The 22,588-nt window shown below is 38.9% G+C and overlaps 1 protein-coding gene across 1 annotated transcript in view; it reads left to right on the forward strand.

Annotated features, from left to right (window-relative positions):
- LOC130682207 (probable ubiquitin carboxyl-terminal hydrolase FAF-X) overlaps nucleotides 1-22,588 on the forward strand; it is a 138,747-nt gene that overhangs the window by 72,630 nt on the left and 43,529 nt on the right. The window contains exons 17-20 of the mRNA XM_057496336.1: nucleotides 18,197-18,305; nucleotides 18,804-18,950; nucleotides 19,741-19,887; nucleotides 20,579-20,801. Of these exons, the coding sequence (XP_057352319.1) occupies nucleotides 18,197-18,305; nucleotides 18,804-18,950; nucleotides 19,741-19,887; nucleotides 20,579-20,801 (626 nt within the window). The remainder of the gene's footprint in view (nucleotides 1-18,196; nucleotides 18,306-18,803; nucleotides 18,951-19,740; nucleotides 19,888-20,578; nucleotides 20,802-22,588) is intronic.

Consider the following 22,588-nt stretch of genomic DNA (forward strand, 5'->3'; position numbering starts at 1 on the left):
CTCCATCTTAACTGATTGAAGTGATATCTTACGGCATTTTTTATTGATATTGAACTCTTACGAAGGTTTCACAAGAAAAACAGTGTGGTTACTACTTTCACCCTCATATGATTAGCGATGTGGAGCATCTTTTCACCTTCCTGTCAGTTGTCCGAATTTCTTCTTTGGAAAAGACTCTTATTCACATCCTCTGCCCATTTTTTCATCTGGTTGCTTGGTTTTGGGTATTGAAGTGTTTGACTTTGTTACGGAAAATAATGAAAAAACCCGTACCAGACTCCTATCATTGACGGAAGAACCAGGCGGCACTCGGTCGTCTTGGAGTGTTGAGGCTTTACTTCACACCGGCGGGCTCAGAGGGAAGTAATCTCCCAAAAGTCTGAGCCCTGAACAGGGGCAAAGGGAGCAATATATATCTTTCTGCTTCTGTATCTGTAACATTCCTACATGCACAACAAGCGAGCAATCGAGGAGTGAAGAGTTTGGGGAATGAACCTAGGGAGTGCTCGGCAGAGTGGGGCTTGTAGGGGAGCGGGAAATTAAGGGAGTTTCTGTTGTCTTTGCTAAGAAGAGCAACAGAAGGGAGCCACCTGGACTAGATTGCTGTCTTTGTAAGTTTTTCCCTGTTGACTTCTGTGCATATTTTGGGTGTTAAATTAACCCCTTATGGGATAAGTCATTAAGGAATACATTTGTAGGATGCCTTTTTGATCTGCTGATGGTGTCCTTTGCTGAACAGAAGCTTTTTAGTTTGATGTAGTCCCATTTGTTCATTTTTGCTTTTGTTTCCCTTGCCCAAGGACATGTGTTCAGTAAAAGGTTGCTCACATTTATATTCAAGAGATTTTTGCCTATGTTTTCTTCAAAGAGTTTTACTTTTTGTGACTTACAAAGGTCTTTGATCCATTTTGAGTTTAGTTTTCTAAATGGAGTTAGGCAGTAATCCAGTTTCATTCTCTTACATGTAAGCTGTCCATTTTTGCCAGTATGAATTGTCGAAGAGGCTGTCTTTTCCCCATTTTATACCAATGGCTCCTTTATCATATATGAATTGGCCATATATGTGTGGGTTTACATCAGGGCTCTATTCTGTTCTAATGATCTATGGGTCTGTTCTTGTGCCTGTACCATACTGTCTTGGTTTCTGTAGGGAGCATAATCCCCCAGCTTTGTTCTTCCTTCTCTGGATTGCTTTGGCTCTTCAGGGTCTTCTGTGGTTCCACATGAATTTTAGAACTGTTTGTTGTAGTTTGTTGAAGAATGCCGTTGGTATTTGATAGGGATTGCATGGAAACTGTAGATTGTGTTAGGCATGATGGTCATTTTGACAACATTTATTCTTCCTATCCATGAACAGAGGATAGGTTTCCATTTATTGTTATCTAATTGCTCTATGAGTGTTTTGTAATTTTCAGTGTTTAGGTCTTTCAGCTGCTTGGTTAGGTATTTTTGCTGCAATTGTTAATGGAGTTGTTTTTCTGATTTTCTGTCTGCTAGTTTATGCTTACAATATAGGAAAGCAGCAGATTCTGTGTTAATTTTGTATCCTGGACCTTTGCTGCATTCAGTTTTTTGGTGGAGTCTTAGGTTTTCTATGTATAATAGCATATCATCTGAAAACCCTGACAAGTTTAACTTCTTCCTTAACACTTAGGAAGCCTTTTATATCTTTGTGTTTGTTGTCTGATTGCCGTGACTAGGACCTCCAGTACTTTGTTGAATAAAAGTGGGGAGATTGAGCATTCTTGTTTTGTTTCTGATCTTAGTGAAATATATTTCAGCTTTTGAGTGAACATTCCTACCTGCACAGCAAGTCAGCAGGCAAGGGGGAGTGATCCTGGGGAGTGCTCGGCAGAGTGGGGAGTGTAGGGCTGTGGGTTTTTCATGCATTGCCTTTGCTATGCTGAGTTGCATATCCTCTATGCACTTTTAATTGAGAATTTCTGTCATGGATGTGTGTTGAGTATTGTTGAATGCTTTTTCAGCATCAATTGAGATGATCGTGTTGATTTTTGTCCTCTTTGTCAATGTGTGTGATGTTGATTGATTTTCAGATATTGTACTATCCTTGAATCCCTGGAATAAATCCCATACGGTGATGATGCATGACCTTTTTGATGTAGTTTTTAATCCTGTTTGCTAATATTTTGTTGAGGGTTTTTTCATTACATTCATCAGGGATATTGGTCTGTAATTTTCCCTTTTTTGCACTGTAATGCTGGCCTCATAGAATGAGTTTGGAAGTATTCTCTCCTTTTGTACTTTTTAGAAGACTTTAAGAAGGATGGATATTGGGTCTTTTGTAAGTGTTTGCTAAAAATTCAGCTGTGAAGCACAATATGGATGGTCACAGGGAAGGCAATATAGCACAGAGAAGACAACTGCTAACTCCTGCATCTTACTGTGCTCATGGACAGTGACTGTAGTGGGTTACGTGAAGGGAACTTGATAATAGGGAGGAATGTAGTAACCACAATGTTCCTCATGTGAAACCTTCACAAGATTGTATTTTAGTGATACCTTTATAAAAAAAATTCAGTACGAGACCATCTGGTCCAGGGGTTTTATTCTTAGGTAATATTTTGATTACCAATTCAATTTCATTGCTAGTATTTGGTCTGTTCAGATTTTCTGGTTTTTCCTGGGCCGGTCTTAAAAGTTGTATTTTTCGAGAAAGTCGTCCATTTCTTAGGTTATCCAGTTTGTTGGTGTATAATTTTTCATATATTCTCTTACAATTTTTGTATTTCCAAGGTGCCTGTCGTGATTTTTCCTTTTTCATTTCTGATGGCATTTACATGTGTATAGTTTATTTTTTTCTTGATGAGTCTGTCTAGGGGTTTATCTGTTTTATTTTCTTGAAGAACCAGCTCACTTCATTGATTCTATTGTTTTATTCTTCTCAGCTTTACTTTTTTATTCTCTGATCTTTATCAAGTCTCTCCTGCTAGTGACTTTGGGCCTCATTTGTTCTTCTTTTTGTAGTTTCATTACTTGAGAGTTTAGACTGTTCATTAGGGATTGTTCTTGTTCATTGGCGTAAACCTGTATAGCTGTGTGCTATCCCCTTCAAACTGCGTTTGCTGTGTCCCACAAGTTTTGGGATGTTGAGTTGTTGTCATTTGTCTCCATATACTGTTTGCTGTCTATTTTAATTTGGTCACTGATCGATGTTATTAAGCCTCCATGTGTTTGTGGGTTTTTAAAATTTACTTACTAATCTCTTTTTGTGGCCTATTCTGGAAAATGTTCCATGTGCACTTGAGAAGAATGTGTTATCCCTTCTGCCTTTGGTGGACTGTTCTGTAGATGTCTGCTGGGTTCAGCTGTTCCTAATGCATTGTTCAGTGCCTCTGTCTGGTTGATCTGGAGTGTGAGGTGTGTTGAAGTCTCCTGAGATAACTGCATTGCATTCTGTTTCTTTTATTTTGTCAATATTTGTTTCACATATTTGGGTGCTCCTATGTTGGGTACATAGATATTTATAATGGTTATATACTCTTGTTGGACTCCTGACCACTTTATCATCATGTAATGTCCTTCTTTGTGTCTTGTTACTTAATTTTGAAATGTATTTTTATGATGTAATGACTGCAGCTTCTGCTTTTTTTCCCCCTATTGTTTGCATGAGTATCTTTTTCCACCCCTTTACTTTAAGTCTCTATATGTGTTTGGGTTTGAAGTGAGTCTCTTCTAGGCAGCTTGTACATGGGTCTACATTTTTTGTCCACTCTGCGACTCTTTGTCTTTTCATTGGTGTGTTCAGTCCATTTACAATTGGGGTAATTACTGATAGATATGTATTTACTGCCGTTGTGGGCTTTAAACTTGTAGTTACCAAACTTTCAAAGGCAGCTTTCCTTACTCTCTAAAAGTCTGTCTTACCTCACTTAGACTATTTTAAACACAATCTAAAGGTATTTTTTTTTCTTCCTCCTTTTCCTTCCCTCCTCCACTCTTACATATATTAAGGTGTCATATTCTGTATACACTCTTGTGTGTAGTCCTTGACTGACTTCGTCTTGTGTGTAGTCCTTGACTGACTTGGTGGGCAGTCCAGTTAATTTTGCATTGGTTAGTAATTAATTGGTCTACATCCTTTACTGTGGTTTTATTATTTTCTCTTGTGATGGCTGTTTAGCCATAGGAGTACTTCCATCTGGAGCAGTCTCTTGAAAATTCACTGTAAAGATGGTTTGTGAGTGATGAATTCCCTAAACTTTCGCTTTTATTGAAATCGTTGAATCTCCGCTTCAAATGCAAATTGTAATCTTGCCAAGTAGAGTGTTCCTGGTTTAAGGCCCTTCTGCTTCATTGTACTAAATATATCATGCCATGCCACTCGATTCCTGCCTGTAAGGTTTCTACTGAGAAATCTGATGACAACATCAGGGTGTCTTTTTTCCCCTCTATGGCCGCTTTCAGTATTCTCTCCCTGATCATTGCCATATTAATTATTATATGTCTTGGTGGTGTCATCCTAGGGTTCCTTGTGTTGGGGGATCTTTGTATTTCCATGACCTGAGAGACTATTCTCTTCCCCCAATTGGGAGAATTTTCAGCAGTTATTTCCCCAAAGAGTCTTCCTATCCCTTTGTCTCTCTATTGTTCTTGTGGTACCCCTACATTGAGATTATTGTTTCATTTGGATTGTTTGCACAGATCTCTTATGCTTTCATTCCTAGAGGTCCCTTTTTCCTGTTTTCTGGCTTCATTGTTTTCCTGTTTTCTGATTTCTATTTCATTTACTATCTCCCCTACTTCATGTCATCCACTTTGAAATCTCTCCATTGTATGTTTCATTTCAGATACTGTATCTTTCACAGTGTCTTTCTCTTTCTTGAACTCCTTCCCGACATCTTGAGTATTTCTCTGTAGCTCCGTGAGCATGTTTATGACTTGTATTTCGAAATACTTATCAAGAAGACTGTTTCAGGTTCTCTCAACCCTTTTGCATTTTGTCCTGCAGTTTTGTTTGGGCAAAATTTTTCTGCTGATTCATTTTTTTAGTGTTATCAATGGAGTCATAGATTCATGGAGAAACACCTTCTTGTGCCCAGAAACTCAATACACTTCACCTTACTGTGCAGGAGTTCTAGCTGTTGTTGGGCAATGTGTGGGGTGACTTTCTGCCTGTCTTGTGGTACACGGATACCAGCTGAGCTTGTGTGGGCATCGGCTGTTCGCAGGTGCAAAAAGAAAATGCGTCTGCACTGCTGGAGTTGCCGTGAGCGGAGCTTCCTTTCACCTGGCGTACAGCAATGGTGGGGGGCTGCAGGTCCGGCCAGGAGGAAGGAGCTCCCTGGGCTGACTCCCGCAGTATTTCCCCAGCTGAACCAAAAAAAGGCTTCAAAATCTTGGCAGGTGTCCCTCTGTGTTTCTTACTGCAACATCTGCCTCCGTTGCTAGGAAAAGTAGGCCTACTGCAGGTGGCATGTGCAGGGTGGAGCCTCGATGCTTCAGTGCTGGAGCAGTCAAGGCCAGAGCTGCCCTCCACCTGCCCTGCAAAAATGGTGGGGCACAAGCTGGAGGGAACAGATCCTCCTGGGAGGAAAGAACTCCAGGGGCTGGCTCCTGCACATAGTTTCCCAGCTGGCCTGAAACAGGGCTGACAAAGTAAGGAGGGTCTCCCTCTGCCTATATGGGAGCATGTCTGACCGTACTGCTGGCTGGCCACAGGCCACTCGCCTCCAGGGAGCCTCAAGAATGCCTTGTCAGCGAGGGGGTTGGAGCGCCTGTGGCTTCCCAGAATTCCTAACCTGTTGAGCTGAGGGCAGCGAGGGGGTTGGAGCGCCTGTGGCTTCCCGAATTCCAAACCTGTTGACCTGCCTTTTCTTAACAGAGAGTTCTATGTAAATCTTGCCCCTCTGGTGGTCCTTCCACTGCTGGGAAGTCTTTCAAGCTCCTACTTTGCTGTTGTCTTGGGGGGCCGGTATAGGATGCCTGTTCTCCAAAGCAGCTGTAATCTTCAGCCCCCTGGAGTGTTCCACCTATCGTTTTTGTCCAGCCTTAGTAATCACCACAGCACTGTGTAATGTGGGTTTGTGTTCCCAGAGCAGATCTGCAGGGCCAGCTCTTAAGCAGTCCTGGGCTCCTACTTCCTCCCCGCTCTATTCCTCTTCCACCTGTAGGTTGGGGTGGAGGGCATGCTTGGGTCCTGCCAGCTCTTGGCTTTGCCAATTTTACCCTTTTCTGTGAGGTTTTTTTCCTCTTCTTCCCCACGTGTAGTCAGTTGTGCAATCTCCAAGTCGTTTTCACGTTTAGTTTTATTTGCTCTATTTTGGTGTTCTGTGTGATTTGGTGAGGACGTCTCTGCCTTCTCCTTCTTGCTTCACCATCTTTTTCTCCAGTAGTTTTTTTTTTCTCCAATAATTCTTCAGATAAGCCCCTGAGACTCCCAACATGTGTGTGTTGTTGGGATTTTTTGTTCTTGTTATAGTGTCTCATAGATGACCTCTCTTCAAGTTCACACATTGTTCCATGTGGGATAGCCTGCTTTTGAAGCTCTCTAGTGCATTGTTCATTGAATCTGTTGTGTTCTTCAGCTATAGAATCTGGTTCTTTTTAATAATTTTATTGTGATTTACTCGTTTTGTTCTTGTTTTTTAATTCATTGTGTTGCTTATATACTTTTGCAGCTGTCTTACGAAAGTAATTATTTTGCATTCTCTGCCATACAACTTACGGCTCTCCATTTCTGTGGGGTTAGCTAATTGAAATATTATTTTGTTAAGTGATGGTGTCATACTTTCTTGATTTTTCATGTCTCTAGTAGCTCTGTGTGTTGATGTGTCTGCATCTGAAGGAGCAGTCACTTCTTCCAGACTTTACGGAGTGGAAAGACTGTCACCTACACATCGAATGGGTACAAGAGTGCTGGGGTGATGGGGTGTGGTAGCTCCCCTCTCCAAGAGTGTGAGCACTGTGAACTCTAGTGGGTTAAAGTCAGCATTGGGAAAGACAGTTTCTTAAAGCCAAAGCTGTAAATGTTGGGTGGGATCAGCAGGTGACAGCATCTTCTTTACCAGTGGAGCTATAGTGGGTTCCCTCTCTGGTTTCCACAGCTGCTGTGACTTCCCTCTCCGGGCAAGTGTACTGTGGGTCCAGGCAACATCTTCAGGTGGCTTAGCATTGGTGATGACTTCATTAGTCATTAGTGCCAGAAGTTTCAAGTTTCAGTTGTACAAAGCAGTGACAGGGACTGCTGACTTCCTCCTGTTTTCTTTGTCCCTAAGTGAGGGGGAAATGTAACTGAGTGGTCTCCTGATGTTGAGCTGTGTTTCATTTGTGGACAGGAAAATGTTAGAAATTGGCTTCTATGATATTCTGTGTAGCCATTCTTATTACGGCGCAACCTCATTTCACTCCAGCACACTCTCAGAGCTATTTTCATTGATAGGTAGTTGTCTGCTCACTTGTTTTCATTGGAAGAATAAGCATGGAGACTTCTTAGCCAAAATCAGGTAGACATGGCTCCACTGCTCTGGGGGTTAGTTGAGCATTTATCTCCTTTCATTTTTTTCTCTCCCCTTAATATATCAGTCAACACTACTCTAATTACTTTTACAGTGTGTTTATCTTGTTTTGCAATATGTATTTGAAGCTATTACTAGTCCTCTTCCAGAAGTACTGCAGATTTCTTGTAACATACTGCTCCCAATTCCTCCTTGTCTTTTTAACATTGTTGCAATTTACACATAACTCGTGCTATCCATTTTACTATTCTATTTTTTTTGTAACATTCATCTGCAATTACATGAGCAACATTATGGTTACTAGACTCCCCCCATCATCAGGTTCCCACCATATGCCCTATTACAGTCACTGTCTGTCAGCATAGTAAGATGTTGTAGAATCAATACTTGTCTTCTCGGTCTTCCACAGCCTTCCCTGTGGCCCCCCCCACCTTACATTTTGTCTGCTAATTGTAATGCCCCTTTTCATCCCTTGTCCTTCCCTTCCTACCCATCTTCCCCAGGCCCTTTCCTTTGGTAACTGTTAGTCCATTCTTGGGTTCTGTGAGTCTGCTGCTGTTTTGCTCCTTCAGTTTTTTTTCTTTGTTCTTATACTCCACAGATGAGTGAAATCATCTGATGCTTATATTTCTCCACCTGGCTTTTTTCACTAAGCATAATACCCTCTAGCTCCATCCATATTGTTGCAAATGGTAGGATTTGTTTTCTTCTTATGGCTGAATAATATTCCATTGTGTATATGTACCACATCTTCTTTATCCATTCATCTGCTGCTGCACACTTAGGTTGCTTCCGTTTCTTGGCATTGTATATAGTGCTGTGATAAGCGTACGGGTGCATATGTCTTTTCCAAACTGGGCTCCTTAGGGTAAATTCCTAAGAGTGAAATTCATTAGTCCAATGGTTTTTCTATTTTGAGCTTTTGGAGGAACCTCCATACAGCTTTCCACAATGGTAGAACTAGTTTACATTCCCACCAGCCGTGTACGAGGGTTCCCCTTTCTCCACATCCTCGCCAACAGTTGTTATTGTTTGTCTTTTGCGTGTAGGCGATCCTTATTGGTGTGAGGTGATATCTCATTGTGGTTTTAATTTGCATTTCTCTGATGATTAGCGATGTAGGTCATCTTTTCATGTGTCTGTTGGCCATCTGAAGTTCTTCTGTGGAGAAGTGTCTGTTCAAATCCTCTGCCCATTTTTTAACATGATTATTTACTTTTGGTTTGTTGAGGTGTGTGAGCTCTTTATATATTTTGGGTGTCAATCCTTTGTCATAGACGTCATTTATAAAATATGCTCTCCCATACTGTAGGATACCTTTTTGTTCTATTGATGATGACCTTTGCTGTACAGAAGCCTTTGAGCTTGATATAGTCCCACTTGTTCATCTTTGCTTTTGTTTCCCTTGCCCGGGGAGATATGTTCATGAAGAAGTTGCCTATGTTTATGTCCAAGAGATTTTGCCTATGATTTTTTATAAGACTTTTATGGTTTCATGGCTTACATTCAGGTCGTTGACCCACTTTGAATTTACTTTTGTGTATGGGGTTAGACAGTAATTCAGTTTCATTCCCTTGCATGGAGCTCTCCTGTTTTGCCAGAACCGGCTGTTGAAGAGGCTGTCATTTCCCCATTGTACGTCCATGGCTCCTTTATCGTATATTAAATGGCCATATATGTTTGGGTTAATATCTGGACACTCTATCCTGTTCCACTGGTCTGTGGGTCTGTTGTTGTACGAGTACCAAATTGTCTTGATAACTGTGGCTTTGTAGTAGAGCTTGAACTTCAGAAGAGAGATCCCTCCCGCTTTATTCTTCCTTGTCAGGATTGCTTTGGCTCTTTGGGGTCTTTTGTGGTTCCATATGAATTTTAGCACTATTTGTTCCAGTTGTTGAACTATGCTCTTGGTATTTTGATGGGGATTGCTTTGAATCTGTAGATTGCTTTAGTCAGGATAGCCATTTTGACAGTATTAATTCCTCCATGCGAAGAGCATGGGGTGAATTTCCATTTCTCTGTGTCCTCTTTAATTTCTCTTAAGAGTGTCTTGTACTTTTCAGGGTATAGGTCTTTCACTTGCTTGGATAGGTTTATTCCTAGGTACTTTATTCTTTTTGAAGCAATTGTGAATGGAGTTGTTTTTCTGATTTTACTTCCTGCTTGCTCATCGTTAGTGTATGGGAATGCAACAGATTTCTGTGTGTTAATTTTGTATCCTGCCACTTTGCTGAATTCAGGTATTGTAGTAGATTTGGAGTGGAGTCTTTTAGGGTTTGTTTATGTACAGTATCATGTCATCTATAAATAGTGACCTTTTGAGCTCTTCTTATCAATCTGGATGCCTTTTATTTCTTTGTGTTGTCTGATTTCCGAGGCTAGGACCTCCAGTACTATGTTGAAAAGCAGTGTGGCGAGAGTGTGCGTCCATGACTTGTTCCCGTTCTTAGGTGAAAAGCTTTCAGCTTCTCACTGTTAAGTATGATGTTTGCTGCGGGTTTGTCATATATGACTTTTATAACGTTGAGCTACTTGCCCTCTATACCCATTTTGTTCAGAGTTTTTAACATGAATGGTCGTTGAATTTTGTCAAATGCCTTTTCAGCAGCTATGGAGACGATCATGTGGTTTTTGTCCTTCTTTTTGTTGATGTGGTGGATGATGTGGATGGATTTTTCTAATGGTGTACCATCCTTGCATCCCTGGGATGAATCCCCCTTGATCATGGTGTACTATCTTCTTGATGTATTTTTGAATTCTGTTTGCTAATATTTTGTTGAGTATGTTTGCATCTATGTTCATCAGGGATATTGGTCTGTAATTTTCATTTGTGTTGGGGTGTGCGCCTGGTTTTGGTATTTGAGTGATGGTGGCTTCATAGAAAGTGTTTGGGAGTATTCCCTCGTATTCAATTTTTTGGAAAACTTCAATGAGAATGGGAATTATGTCTTCTCTATATGTCTGGTAAAATTCATCGGTGAATCCATTTGGACCGGCAGTTTTGTTCTTGGGTTGTTTTCTGATTAATAGTTCCATTTCGTTGCTGGTAATTGGTCTCTTTAGATTTTCTATTTCTTGTTTAGTCACTCTTGGAAGGTTTTATTTTTCTAAGAAGTTAGCCATTTCTTCTGGGTTTTCTAGCTTGTTAGCGTACAGAATTTCATAGTATTCTGTAATAATTCCTTGTATTTGTATGGGGTCCATTGTAATATTTCCTTCCTCACTTCTGATTCCGTGTATGTGTGGAGATTCTTTTTCTCTTAATAAGTCAGGTTAGCAGTTGATCTATTTTGTTTATTTTCTCAAAGAACCAGCTCTTGGTTTCATTGATTTTTTTTTCTATTCTTTTATTCTTCTCAATTTTGTTTTTTTGTTCTCTAATCTTTATTATGTCCCTCTTGCTGACTCTGGGCCTCATTTGCTCTTCTATTTCTAGTTTCAATCATTGTGACTTTACACTATTCATTTTGGATTGTTCTTACTTGTTTAAATAGGCCTGGATTGCTATGTACTTTCCTCTTAGAACTGCCTTCGCTGCATCCCACAAAAGTTGGGGCTCTGTGCTGTTTGTTGTCATTTGTCTCTATCTATTACTTGATCTCTGTTTTAATTTGGTTATTGATCCATTGATTATTTAGGAGCATGTTGTTGAGCCTCCATGTGTTTGTGAGCCTTTTTGTTTTCTTTGTACAATTCATTTCTAGTTTTATACCTTTATTATCTGAGAAGTTGGTTGGTAGAATTTCAGTCTTTTTTAATTTACTGAGGTTCTTTTTGTGGCCTAATATGTGGTGTATTCTGGAGAATGTTCTATGTGCACTCGAGAAGAATGTGTATCCTGCCGCTTTTGCGTGTAGAGTTCTGTAGATGTCTGTTAGGTTCTTCTGTTCTAGTGTGTTGTTCAGTGCCACTGTGTCCTTACTTACTGTCTGTCTGGTGGATCTGTCCTTTTGAGTGAGTGGTGTGTTGAAGTCTCCTCAAATGAATGCATTGTATTCTGTATCCTCCTTTAATTCTGTTAGTATTTGTTTCTCACATTTCGGTGCTCCTGTATTGGGTGTGTATATATTTAGAATGGTTATATTGTCTTGTTGGCCTGCCCCCCGTTATCATGTAATGTCGTCCTTTATCTCTTATTACGTTCTTTGCTTTCATGTCTATTTTGTCTAAGTACTGCAACACCTACTTTTTCCTCCCCATTGTTTGCATGAAATATGTTCTACCATCCTTTCACTTTTAGTCTGTGTATATCTTGGGGTTTGAGGTGAGTCTCTTGTAAGCAGCATATAGATGGTTCTTGCTTTTTTATCCATTCTATTACTCTGTGTCTTTTGATTGGTTCATTTAGTCCATTTATATTTAGGGTGATTATCGATAAATATGTACTTGTTGCCATTGCAGGCTTTGGATTTATGGTCACCAGAGGATCAAGGGTAGCTTCTTTACTGTCTAACCATGTAAGTTAACTCCTTTCTTAAGCTGTTGTAAACCCACTCTGATGATTCTTTATTTGTCTCTGTTCTTATTCTTCCTCCTCCATTCTTGATATGTTAGGTGTTTATTCAGTACTCTTTTTGGTGTTTCCTTTTACTGTTTTTGTGGATAGTTGTTTTTATTTTTTGCCTTTAGTTAGCATTTCGTTGGTCTGCTTTCTTTACTGTGATTTTATTTTCTCTGGTGACATCTATTTATCCTTAGGGGTGCTTCCATCTAGAGCATTCCCTTAAAAATACCCTGTAGAGGTGGTTTGTGGGCGGCAAGTTCCCTTAGCTTTTGCTTGTTTGGGAATTGCTTAATCCGTCCTTCATATTTAAATGATAATCGTGCTGGATGCAGTATCCTTGGTTCAAGGCCCTTCTGTTTCATTGCATTAAATATATCATGCTGTTCTCTTCTGGCCTGTAATGTTTCTGTTGAGAAGTCTGATGATAGCCTGATGGGTTTTCCTTTTGTTAGGTGACCTTTTTTCTCTCTCTGGCTGCCTTTAATACTCTGTCCTTGTCTTTGATTTTTGCCATTTTAATTATTCTATGTCTTGGTGTTGTCCTCCTTGAGTCCCTATGTTGGGAGATCTGTGGGCTTCCATGGTTGAGAGACTCTCCTTCCCTAGCTTGGGGAAGTTTTCAGCAATTATGTCTTCAAAGACACTTTCTGTCCTTTTTTCTCTCTTCTTCTGGTACCCGTTATAATGCAAATATTGTTCTGCTTGGATTGGTCACACAGTTCTCTTAAAATTCTTTCATTCTTGAAGATCCTTTTATCTCTCTCTCTGCCTCTGCTTCTCTCTATTTGTGTTCTCTAATTTCTGTTCCATTAACGGCCTCTTGCACCTCTTCCAGTCTCCTCTTAAGGCCTTCTGTGGATTGTTTCATTTGTGTTACCTCCCTCCTGACTTCATCCCTTAGCTCTTGCATGTTTCTCTGCAGTTCCATCAGCATGGTTATGACTTTTATTTTGAATTCTTTTTTCAGGAAGATTGGTTATATCTATCTCAGCAGGCCCTCTCTCTCAGGATGTCTGACTGATGTTTGACTGGACAAGGTTCTTCTGCCTTTTCATGGTGATAGAAGTGGTCGCAGGCAGGTGGCACATCTGTCAGCTGGGAGAACCAAGTCCCTTCCTACTTTTTGGTCACCTTGCCTTCCTCCGCTGCCTGTGCCAGTTCCTCGCACCCCAGGACCAGACTCTGGGACAATCTCCTGAGCTGCTGTGGGCAGTGCCGCCCTCAGGCTAGCCTAGAGCCACTGCAGGGGGTCGCAGCCACGGCGGGTGTGTTCTCCTGCGAGAATGGCTCCCCTTCGTGCCTTCCAGACCTTGCTCTGGCTTCCGCTGCCTGTGCTGGTTTCCTGCGCACCAGCACCAGACTCTGGGACAATCTCCTGAGCTGCCGTGGGCTGAGCCAGCCCTTGGGCTAGCCTAGAGCACTGCAGGGAGTTCAGCTGCGCCGGGTGTCTTCTGTGAGAACGGTGCCCCTTTGCGCCATCCGGACCTTGCTCCGGCTTCTGCCTGTCCCAGTTATCTGGGCGTTGGGAGGAGACTTTGTGCTTGCTGTGAGCAGGGCCGCTCTCCGGCTGCTCCTCAGCTGTGACGGGTCAGCCGGTTTGTTTGTTGTGCCGGCTGGGAGGAACGAATGCCAGGCTGCTTACCACTGTGAGGGTCTTCAGGGCTGCTTCACGCCCAGGGGTTTAGGGGGCCCGAAGTTCCTCAAGATTCCCAGGCTGCTAGGCTGAGGATGCTTGGACGAGTTTTTTCTGCTGTTGAGCCCTTGTGCCTTTAAGAGTTTTAAAAGCACCCACTTCTCTCTCGTTCCAGAGCAGCTGGCTGTGGGGACCGGCTCACAGTCTCCGTCTCAGACCTTACCCTTCCATTTCTCTAATGTCCAGCACACGATGCAATGTGTGTCTGTGCTCCCGGTGCAGAATACTAGCGCTGGTTATTTAATAGAATTGTGCTTCCACTCCCTCCCAACTCTAACTTCTTTCCCTCCCGCAGGCAAGCTGGAGTGGGTGGAGTGCTTGGGTCCTGCCGGGTCACGGCTTTGTATCTTATTCCCTTTGTGAGATGCTTAGTTTTTGGAGATGTAGATGTAGCCTGGCTGTTGTACTGTATTCTGTGGTCTATCTTTTTGAAATAATTGTTTTTTTTGTATTTTCAAAAATATATATGGTTTTGGGAGGAGATTTCTGCCGTCCTACTCATGCTGCCATCTTGAGCCGGAAGTCCAATTCACTGTTCCATTAATATTTTGACAGTATTACCTGTTATGTATGAATAAGAACTATTTTTTTCTTAATGTTTTAATTATCTATAATGCTCTTCCTTTATGTAGATCCAAGTTCCTGAGCTACATCGTTTTCCTTCCTTTAAAGTGTTTCTCAACATTCTCTGCAAGACAAGTCTATCCACAACTAATACCATCAGTTTTTGTTTGAAAACCTTTTTTCGTTCTCACATTTAAGGAAAATTTTTGCTACATAAAGAATTTATGTTGGTGGGGCTTCTTCTTTCCAAACTTTAAATATTTTGCTCTATTCTCTTCTTGTTTTTATGGCTGCAGAAGGGATGCCCAAGGTAAGTAACTCTTATTGCTCCTCTATAGGTAAGGTTTTTTTACTCTTAACGCTTTCAAGATTTTCTTTTTCCTTTGATTTTCTATACTTAATGTGAAGTAGCTACATGTAGATATTTTCATATTACCGTTCTTGGTTTCTGTCAGTTTTTTTGTTCTGTATTTAATTTTGGACACCTTTCCACTGTTACTGTTTGACTTTTTTGTTTCTTTACCTCCATGAGATATGTATTTCTTATTTTGTACTCGTCTCACATTAACTGTTTCATGTTTGTTTTATCTTTGCATTTCAGTTTTCAGAGCTTCTGCTGACATTTCATCAGTTTCACTGATAGTTTTTTCAGTTATTCAATCTTTCGATCAGCCCAATACAGCCATTCTTCTGTTACACTGGTTTTGATCTCTAACATTTGCTTGGTTATGTTCTATACTTTCCATTGCTCTGTTTACACTGCTGTGTTTTCACAGGTCTGTTTTATTCATTTGCGTCCTTAGTATAACTATATGTGCTTTAAATTGCTGGTGTGGTAATTTTAACATTTCTGCTGTGCCTGTATTGTTTTATGTTTGCTGTTTTCCTTCCAACTGTTTTGTCCATTTTTTTTTCTTTCAGTGTCTTTTCTTTTTAAGCTGGACATACATCATTTGGGGTAAATGGACCCTTTAATGTAATATTTTACATTTATGTGTTGAGTTTGGCTGTGTTTATTGTCTCCTGGAGATGTTGGTATCAGAGGCTGAGATTTCTCTTGGTGTGTTTGTCTCATAGTTGTCTTAGATTTCTCTGCAGAGCTCTTTAAGGTTTGGGAAGTTTAGTTCTTTAAAGTGATTTCCGTTATTACATAGGAATCCTGTTGGTGTCAGGTACAGAAATGTTCTTAGCTCCGGATTCAGTTGTAAACTCTCAGCTTTTATTTGTCTGGAATGTCTCACCTTCTTCCTTCACATATGAAATACAGTTTTGTCAGGTGTAGAATTTTCAGCACTTTTCATTTGTCAACAGCCTTCTGAAAATCCACTGAAAACTTACTGAGAATGCCATGTACCTAACTAGATCCTTCTCTTCCTCTTTTCAAGATTCTCTTTTTGTTTGGCTTTTGATTGTTTGAATGTAGTGTGCTTCATATAAGTGTTTTTGAGTTCACTAAGGTCTTCAAATGTGTGTCCATTTTATTATTTAAATTTGGGGAATTTTCAGCCCCAATTTCCTCTAATAACCTCCTTCCTGCTTTCCTCTTTCCTCTGTGCTTGAATCCCACCAGTGCATATGTTGTTTCACTTGGTGGTGTCCCACAGTGGCCTTTAGGGTCTGTTCACTTTTTACTCATTAATTTTTTTCTCCTGCTCCTGACATCGTTACAACTGTTGTGTTTTCATGTTCCCAACTTTTTTTTTAAGTATCAAGTGCTCAAGCCTGTTTTTCAGTCCCTGCAGTGTATTTCTCATTTAAGGTCGTGGTCAGATTACATTAAAAAATTTCTGTGGCACAAAGTTTTCCCCTTGGCTTCTTTTTGTTCTCTGTCACTTTACTGATACTTTTATTTTGTTCATCTCTCTTTTCTTGTTCTCAAATTCTTTGAGCATCCTTCAGACAGCCATTTAATTGCTCTGTCTAAAAGTCTGCCATCTGGTTGTTCTTATAGACATATGTTGACTTTTTTTTTATCCATTGAATGGGACCATAGTTTCCTGGCTCTTTGTAGAAAACTAGACATTTGAAATGTATGACATTTTGATTCCAGATACTTCATAGAGTATCTGTTTTAGCTGTGGTTTTGTTGTTTTTCTTGTTACGTTATTGTATGTTGTGTATGTTTTTGGGAATCGACTTGAGGTATAAACTGAACGTCTCAGGCTTGTTTTCCAGAATGCTAACAATTTTTAGTGCTTTATGTTTCTGTGGAGGGAAGGAGCTTGGAGCCTTCTGCTCTGCCGTTTGGCTTCTCTCATTTTTTGAGCACTGATTAGTGTTTTTCAGAATTTTTCATTTAAGAAGATGATGTTTTAGCCCATTGGGAAAAAAATTTCTGATTAAAATACTTCTAGAACATTAGCCTTCTAAGTTGGCTTCCTAGGTGTTAGGGGTTTTGTTGGTGGTGGGTGGTATTATTCTGGGGTTTTTAGTTTTGTTTTTAAGGATGTTGTCAATTCCTTGTAATTGTCTACAGTTTGGGTTTATGAGGACACTCAGGAAATACTTCACTAATTAGGTGAAACCAACAGGGAGTTTAATACATAGAATTTAAAATCCTTTCTTTTGGACCACACATTTGTTCAGAACTTCAGTAGCTAGCAAGAAGACAGAAACATATTTGTGACGCTCACTCAGTCTTGGACTCTGTTCTTGGTGCTGCAGACTCAACATTAAGTCTGGAATAGCTTGCTTTTGAAAGATTAGTGAGATTACTACTTAATAACTGATATAAAAAGACAAAATGAATTTGTCACTTCAAATAGTAAGGGAGAGCTTTGCCACTTAGGCACAGTCTCTGAGCAAAGCAGGTAGTTTGCGGAGATGGGGCATGGCAGATTTGCACAGTTGTCAGTGGGCTGACATTTTAAGGAGAGGCAAGTGAGACTGGCTGTTGCTGGACCAGGTGTACTCAGTGTTTTCCAAGTAGCTGCCTATTGAAAGAAAGGGTTATCACTATATGTATTGTTTGCAAATGCTTTTCCACTTGTCCTTTACCCATTAAATAGATTTGAAACTGATAGTGTTGCCTTTGTTTTTATCATGATGAGAGGACTCAGTATGTTCCTAAATTTTCAGAAGTTTTAATTTATCATTTTCTAATGGGAGACACAGACCTCTAGCCTGGAAACAGGTAATGTTTACCACTTTGGTAACTTTGTCAACCTCATATCTGTAGGTTCTGGTACCATGGGGGTAAACTCAATATGATATTACAGAGAGATAATATGTTATACAGTCTTTTAAAAACATACAGATAAATACAAATTAGTTGAAGTTCCTGATACTAAGAATAAAACAGATTTTCCCAAACCTTTCCAAAGAGGTGATGTTCTACAATAAAATATTCAGATGATCCTCAAACTTTGCTGTACATCAGAGTCATTGGGATTGCTTAATATAAAATGTAGACAACTGGGTCTCTCCCTGTGAGTTTCTGAATTGAGTATAGAATGTGTAGAATATCAGGACTAGCTTTACCTATATGGAATTTCTACAAGTCGTTTGCTTCACAGCACAGTTCATTAAAAAGAGTTATGTGGGAGGCCAAAAAACGAGATATAGAGTGCTTACTATAAACGTCACCTTTTATGTATCCCTACGTGTATTTCCAGATTGTTCCACGAGGTGTTTTCAAAGATATCTTGCAAATAAAGACCACGTTTCATTCATGTTTGCTTGTCCTTCTCACAGCCCCACCTGATTCACAGTACATATTAAAGAGTCTGAGAGGTTAAATATTAAGCGACCCGAACCTAGTGATTTGTTACCTAACTTGGTTACCATTTGAGGTTTCATACCGTGAAAAATAGTTAAGGTTTACTGTGCAATAGAGATGTTAAGCTCTAAGGAGGAGTTAATTTATATTTTATTGTTAAATTATCTCCCACTGTTGGAATGATTTATTGTTGTTTTTCTGTATGAAAGTAATACATTAAACAGAAAATGTTTTTATTTCAGAACTGTTCGTCAGTTGGCACAGGAACATTTTTTTTTAATGTGCACCAGATGTTGCATTGGACACAGGCCTCTGCTTTTCTTCATTACTCTGCTCTTTACCGTTCTGGAGGTGAGACATTTTTTAATGGATTTACGAATATAATTCATTCTTAAGATGAGAAACACTCAGGAAATTACAGTTTTCATTTTTATTAAAAGTAAGTCAGCTGTGCTTAATAAATAATGTCATCTTTTCCTGCTTTTTATAAATACTTAAGGATAAAAATGACTTGGGGAAAATATAAATTAAGAAATGTTATTTTATATTACTGATATGAAGTATTGCCACTTAATTTACCAAATCTCTGAGTTTAAAAAGTCAATGTGAGGGCATGTCGGGGAGACTTGGTGGTGGCGGGGTTCTAGTAAACATAATGTTCCTTATGTAATTGTAGATTAATGATCCCAAAATAAAATAATACATAAATAAATAGATACATACATACATAGATACCAAAATAAAATGATACATACATACATACATATTTTTAAAAAAGTCGATGTGAATTCTGAACTTAGTCTTATGAGTTCTTACGAGTTCATATTGTTTCAATTTATTGCCTTTCAGAGCACAGCAGGAGAGGCGGGTAGACACTCAGATGACTATTTCACTCTTCTACAACACCTTCTTAATTATGCTTATAACAGCAATATTAATGTACCCAATGCTGATGTTCTTCTCAACGATGAAATTGATTGGCTCAAAAGAATTAGGGTAAGTTGTATAATACTCAGTTTATTATTATGTCACTGTTAAATCAACTGCCTTACTAAAAGCGTGTTATAATGAAGTGTATTTTTTAAATCTGTGTTTTTGTACATATGTTAATATGTATAATGATAATGTGTGTTTTATTAAAACTGAACAAAATCCATGCTTTCCACTAATGAATTTAAAAAGTACCACTAGTTTTATACAAGTACCTTGCCATTGTTTGAACCTCCATCTAGGATATATGTAAGTTTCTTATTTAAGTTTGAAGAGTCTGATAGAGTAGAATTTGCATTAGCATTTAACCACATTATACTTTTTATTTATACAGAATATATTTCTGCATATAGTTTTGAAATGTGTAGCTTCTTGGCTCTCAGATTAGCATACTTCTACTGATTTATAAACCTCTAGAATAGTACTTGTCAACCTTCATGTCATTGACATTTTAGCCCAGGTTATTCCTTGCTTTGCAGAATTATGCTATTCATAATAAGATACTGAAGAGCAACTTTGCCTCATCAAGCAGTAGGTGGTTCCTTAGTGAATCAAAAGCATCTCAAGACATTGCCAGGGTCCTCTTGCGGTAGAATTGCTGATTTTATGTGCGGTAGAATGTGCCAAAGATAACATTTAAGTGCTTTCATTACGTTCTCGGTTTGAGACATTTCTGCAGAAGAAATAAACTACCTGAGTGGAGTGGTTTGGGCAAATTACTTCTGAGAAGTCACTGCCCTTTAGCTCTTTTGTTCTTTCTTTTCTGGTTTGGCCTATACTGTTTTTCCCTTTGCAGGATAATGTTAAAAATACAGATGAAACTGGTGTTGAAGAGCCGATCTTGGAAGGCCATCTTGGGGTAACAAAAGAGTTACTGGCCTTTCAAACAACTGAGAAGAAGTATCGTATTGGTTGTGAAAAAGGAGGTGCTAATCTCATTAAAGTAAGTTCCACATTCTGGTGCAGAACTTGTTGTTATGACCTTTTAAATGTTTGTTAGCAAACCTGCCTCATTGAGCTTAGAATTACTTTGTCTTTGAGACATCGTCTTGACCCTTTCTTTATACCTTACAAAAATCTTCATCTCTATAAAAGTTATAGTAATTAAAAAATGTATGCCTCCCTTTCTTCAAGAGATTTTTAAACTAATCAAAATTCAGATACAGTCTTTAGAAAGTTACTAAGCAGCATTTGATTTTACTATTTAGTTAAAGTCTAGGCTTTTTAGTTAAGCAGGTTTTAAAATTCAAGATGTTTCATTTTTTACATATTTCCTTGATGAGATAGATCTTTTTTAGGTATGCCTCGTAATAAAATAAAAATGAGTTTTATTTTTATTCAAAATAAGTATTTCATATTTGACTTAAGGAGTACATTTCTTTAGAATATATATTAAGTTACAATCAGCTCTTTTAAAATACCTCCAAGTATCTGGAAAAGTATGTTTACTATTTAGGGCAAATAGTATTTTGAAGTAGAATTTTATTATTTGAAAATATGAATCATTTTTGCTCTGTAACGAGATATGTAATTCTGTCAGATGATTGTAGAAATAGTTCTTCCCAAGGAATGTTTTATCTTTAAAAAATCTATTATTACTAACTGTATGTGTCTGTTTTTTTCAAACTCTTCAGGAATTAATTGATGATTTCATCTTTACTGCCTCCAAAGTTTACCTGCAATGTATGAGAAATGGGGAACTTCCAGCTAAACAGGCTCTCCCAGTATGTAGTTCACCGGCTACCATCAGTGCTGGTTTTGAACTACTCGTAGCATTAGCTGTTGGCTGTGTAAGAAATCTCAAACAGATAGGAGACTGTTTGACTGAAATGTATTACATAGGCACAGCAATAACTAGTAAGTATTGTAACCTGTAAAGCTGTTTTTCCTGGTAGGTAATATTTCCATGTTTAAAAGTCTGGGTTTTTATCTTTTAGAAAGTGTTAGATGGTGCTTTAGGACATTAATTCACCATCTTCTCAGCTGGTTGGCTTTCTGACTAAAATTGTTTTTCTTGTACCACCACCACCAACAACAACAAAGAAGTGTCTAACTTAGGTCTGTATGTTTGTTTGTTCATTTGTTTTTACCAACAAGTAATTAGTTCAGTAATTCTAGTAATCAGATACATAATTAAGACCATTATATGTAGAGAAACTTCATACAGAAAATTTTCACATGTATATTTAAATGCCTTACTGTAGATAGTTCAGGTAACTAGGTAAAATGTTTTATTTCATCTCAGATGAAGTAAAACCCAGTCTCCAGAATAATAAGCCACATTTTATGGTGTAGAATTTAATACTTAAAACTTAAAAATGTCTGCATTGAAAAGATTATGAAGCCTTCATTTACAGATTGCTTAATGTTACTTTAATCTGCATCCTGAGAAAGTTAAATTTTTGAATATCAGTGTGCCAAAGATAATATTTAAGTGCTTTCATTACGTTCTCGGTTAATGTCCATGTTAGATTTTAAGAGAACTGAAACTCAAAAGGGAGGGAGTACATTAAAAAAACAGAAAGTAAGAACCTAAAGTCTGTTTAATTTTAAGAGAAAAACCAAGGCTTGAGAATGTAATACACAGTAGTATTTAGTATAAATCTTTAAGAGTACTTGCAGTGCGCATTTGTGGAGTGTAACAACGAAGCAAAACTGAAGGAACAGAACAGCAGTGGACTCACAGACTCCAAGAAGGGACTAGTAGTTACCGAAGAGCAGGGGTGAGGGAAGTGCGGGCGGGGAGGGTTGGAGAAGGGGATTGTGTGGTATCATGATGGGCACACATGGTGTGTGCGCGGTCACAGAGAAGGCAGTGTGGCTCAGCGAAGGCAAGTAGTGACTCTCTGGCATCTTACTACACTGATGAACAGTGACTGCAATGGGGTATGGGTGGGTAGTTGATAGTATGGGTGAATGTAGTCACCACATTGTTTTTCATGTGGAACATTCATAAGGGTGTATATCAATAGTAGCTTAATGAAAAAAGAGTAACAGTATTAATAGTAACCTTTAAGAACATCTCAAATTATCTTTTTTGTCTTGAGCACTTTAGTCACACTTTAGAGTTTCTAGCTAAACTTACTATGCTGTGGAATGTATAGAGAGAGAGTAAATCTTCAAAAGAAAATTTTTTTTTAGTTTAATTCAGTTTATGCAAAACTGAAGGAACAAAACAGCAGCAGACTCACAGACTCCCAAAAAGGGACGAGCAATTACCAAAGGGAGGGGTTTGGGAAAAAAGGGTGGGGAGAGAGGGAGAAGGGCATTAAGGTGCATTGTAATTAGCACTCGCAGTATAGGTGGGTCATGGGCAAGGCAGTATAGCATGTAGAATGCAAGTAATGACTCTGTGGCATCTTACTACTCTAATGGACAGTGATTGCAATGGGGTGTGGTAGGTACTTGATAATATGAGTGAATGTTGAAATCATAATATTGCTCATGGGAAACCTTTAGAAGATTATGTATTAACGATAACCTTAATTTTAAAAAATTATTCAGCTTAATGAATTTTGTGGTTAGATTATTAAAATCTATCAACTTCCAACACATTGTCTCAGTGCAAATTGTACATATGTATGTCTCTTTGTTCAGTGTTTGTCTTTTTAACACAGGAACAGTAATGCACTGTATAGAGTGTT

This window comes from Manis pentadactyla, chromosome Y (genome assembly GCF_030020395.1).
Source record: "Manis pentadactyla isolate mManPen7 chromosome Y, mManPen7.hap1, whole genome shotgun sequence".
Lineage (NCBI taxonomy): Eukaryota > Metazoa > Chordata > Mammalia > Pholidota > Manidae > Manis > Manis pentadactyla.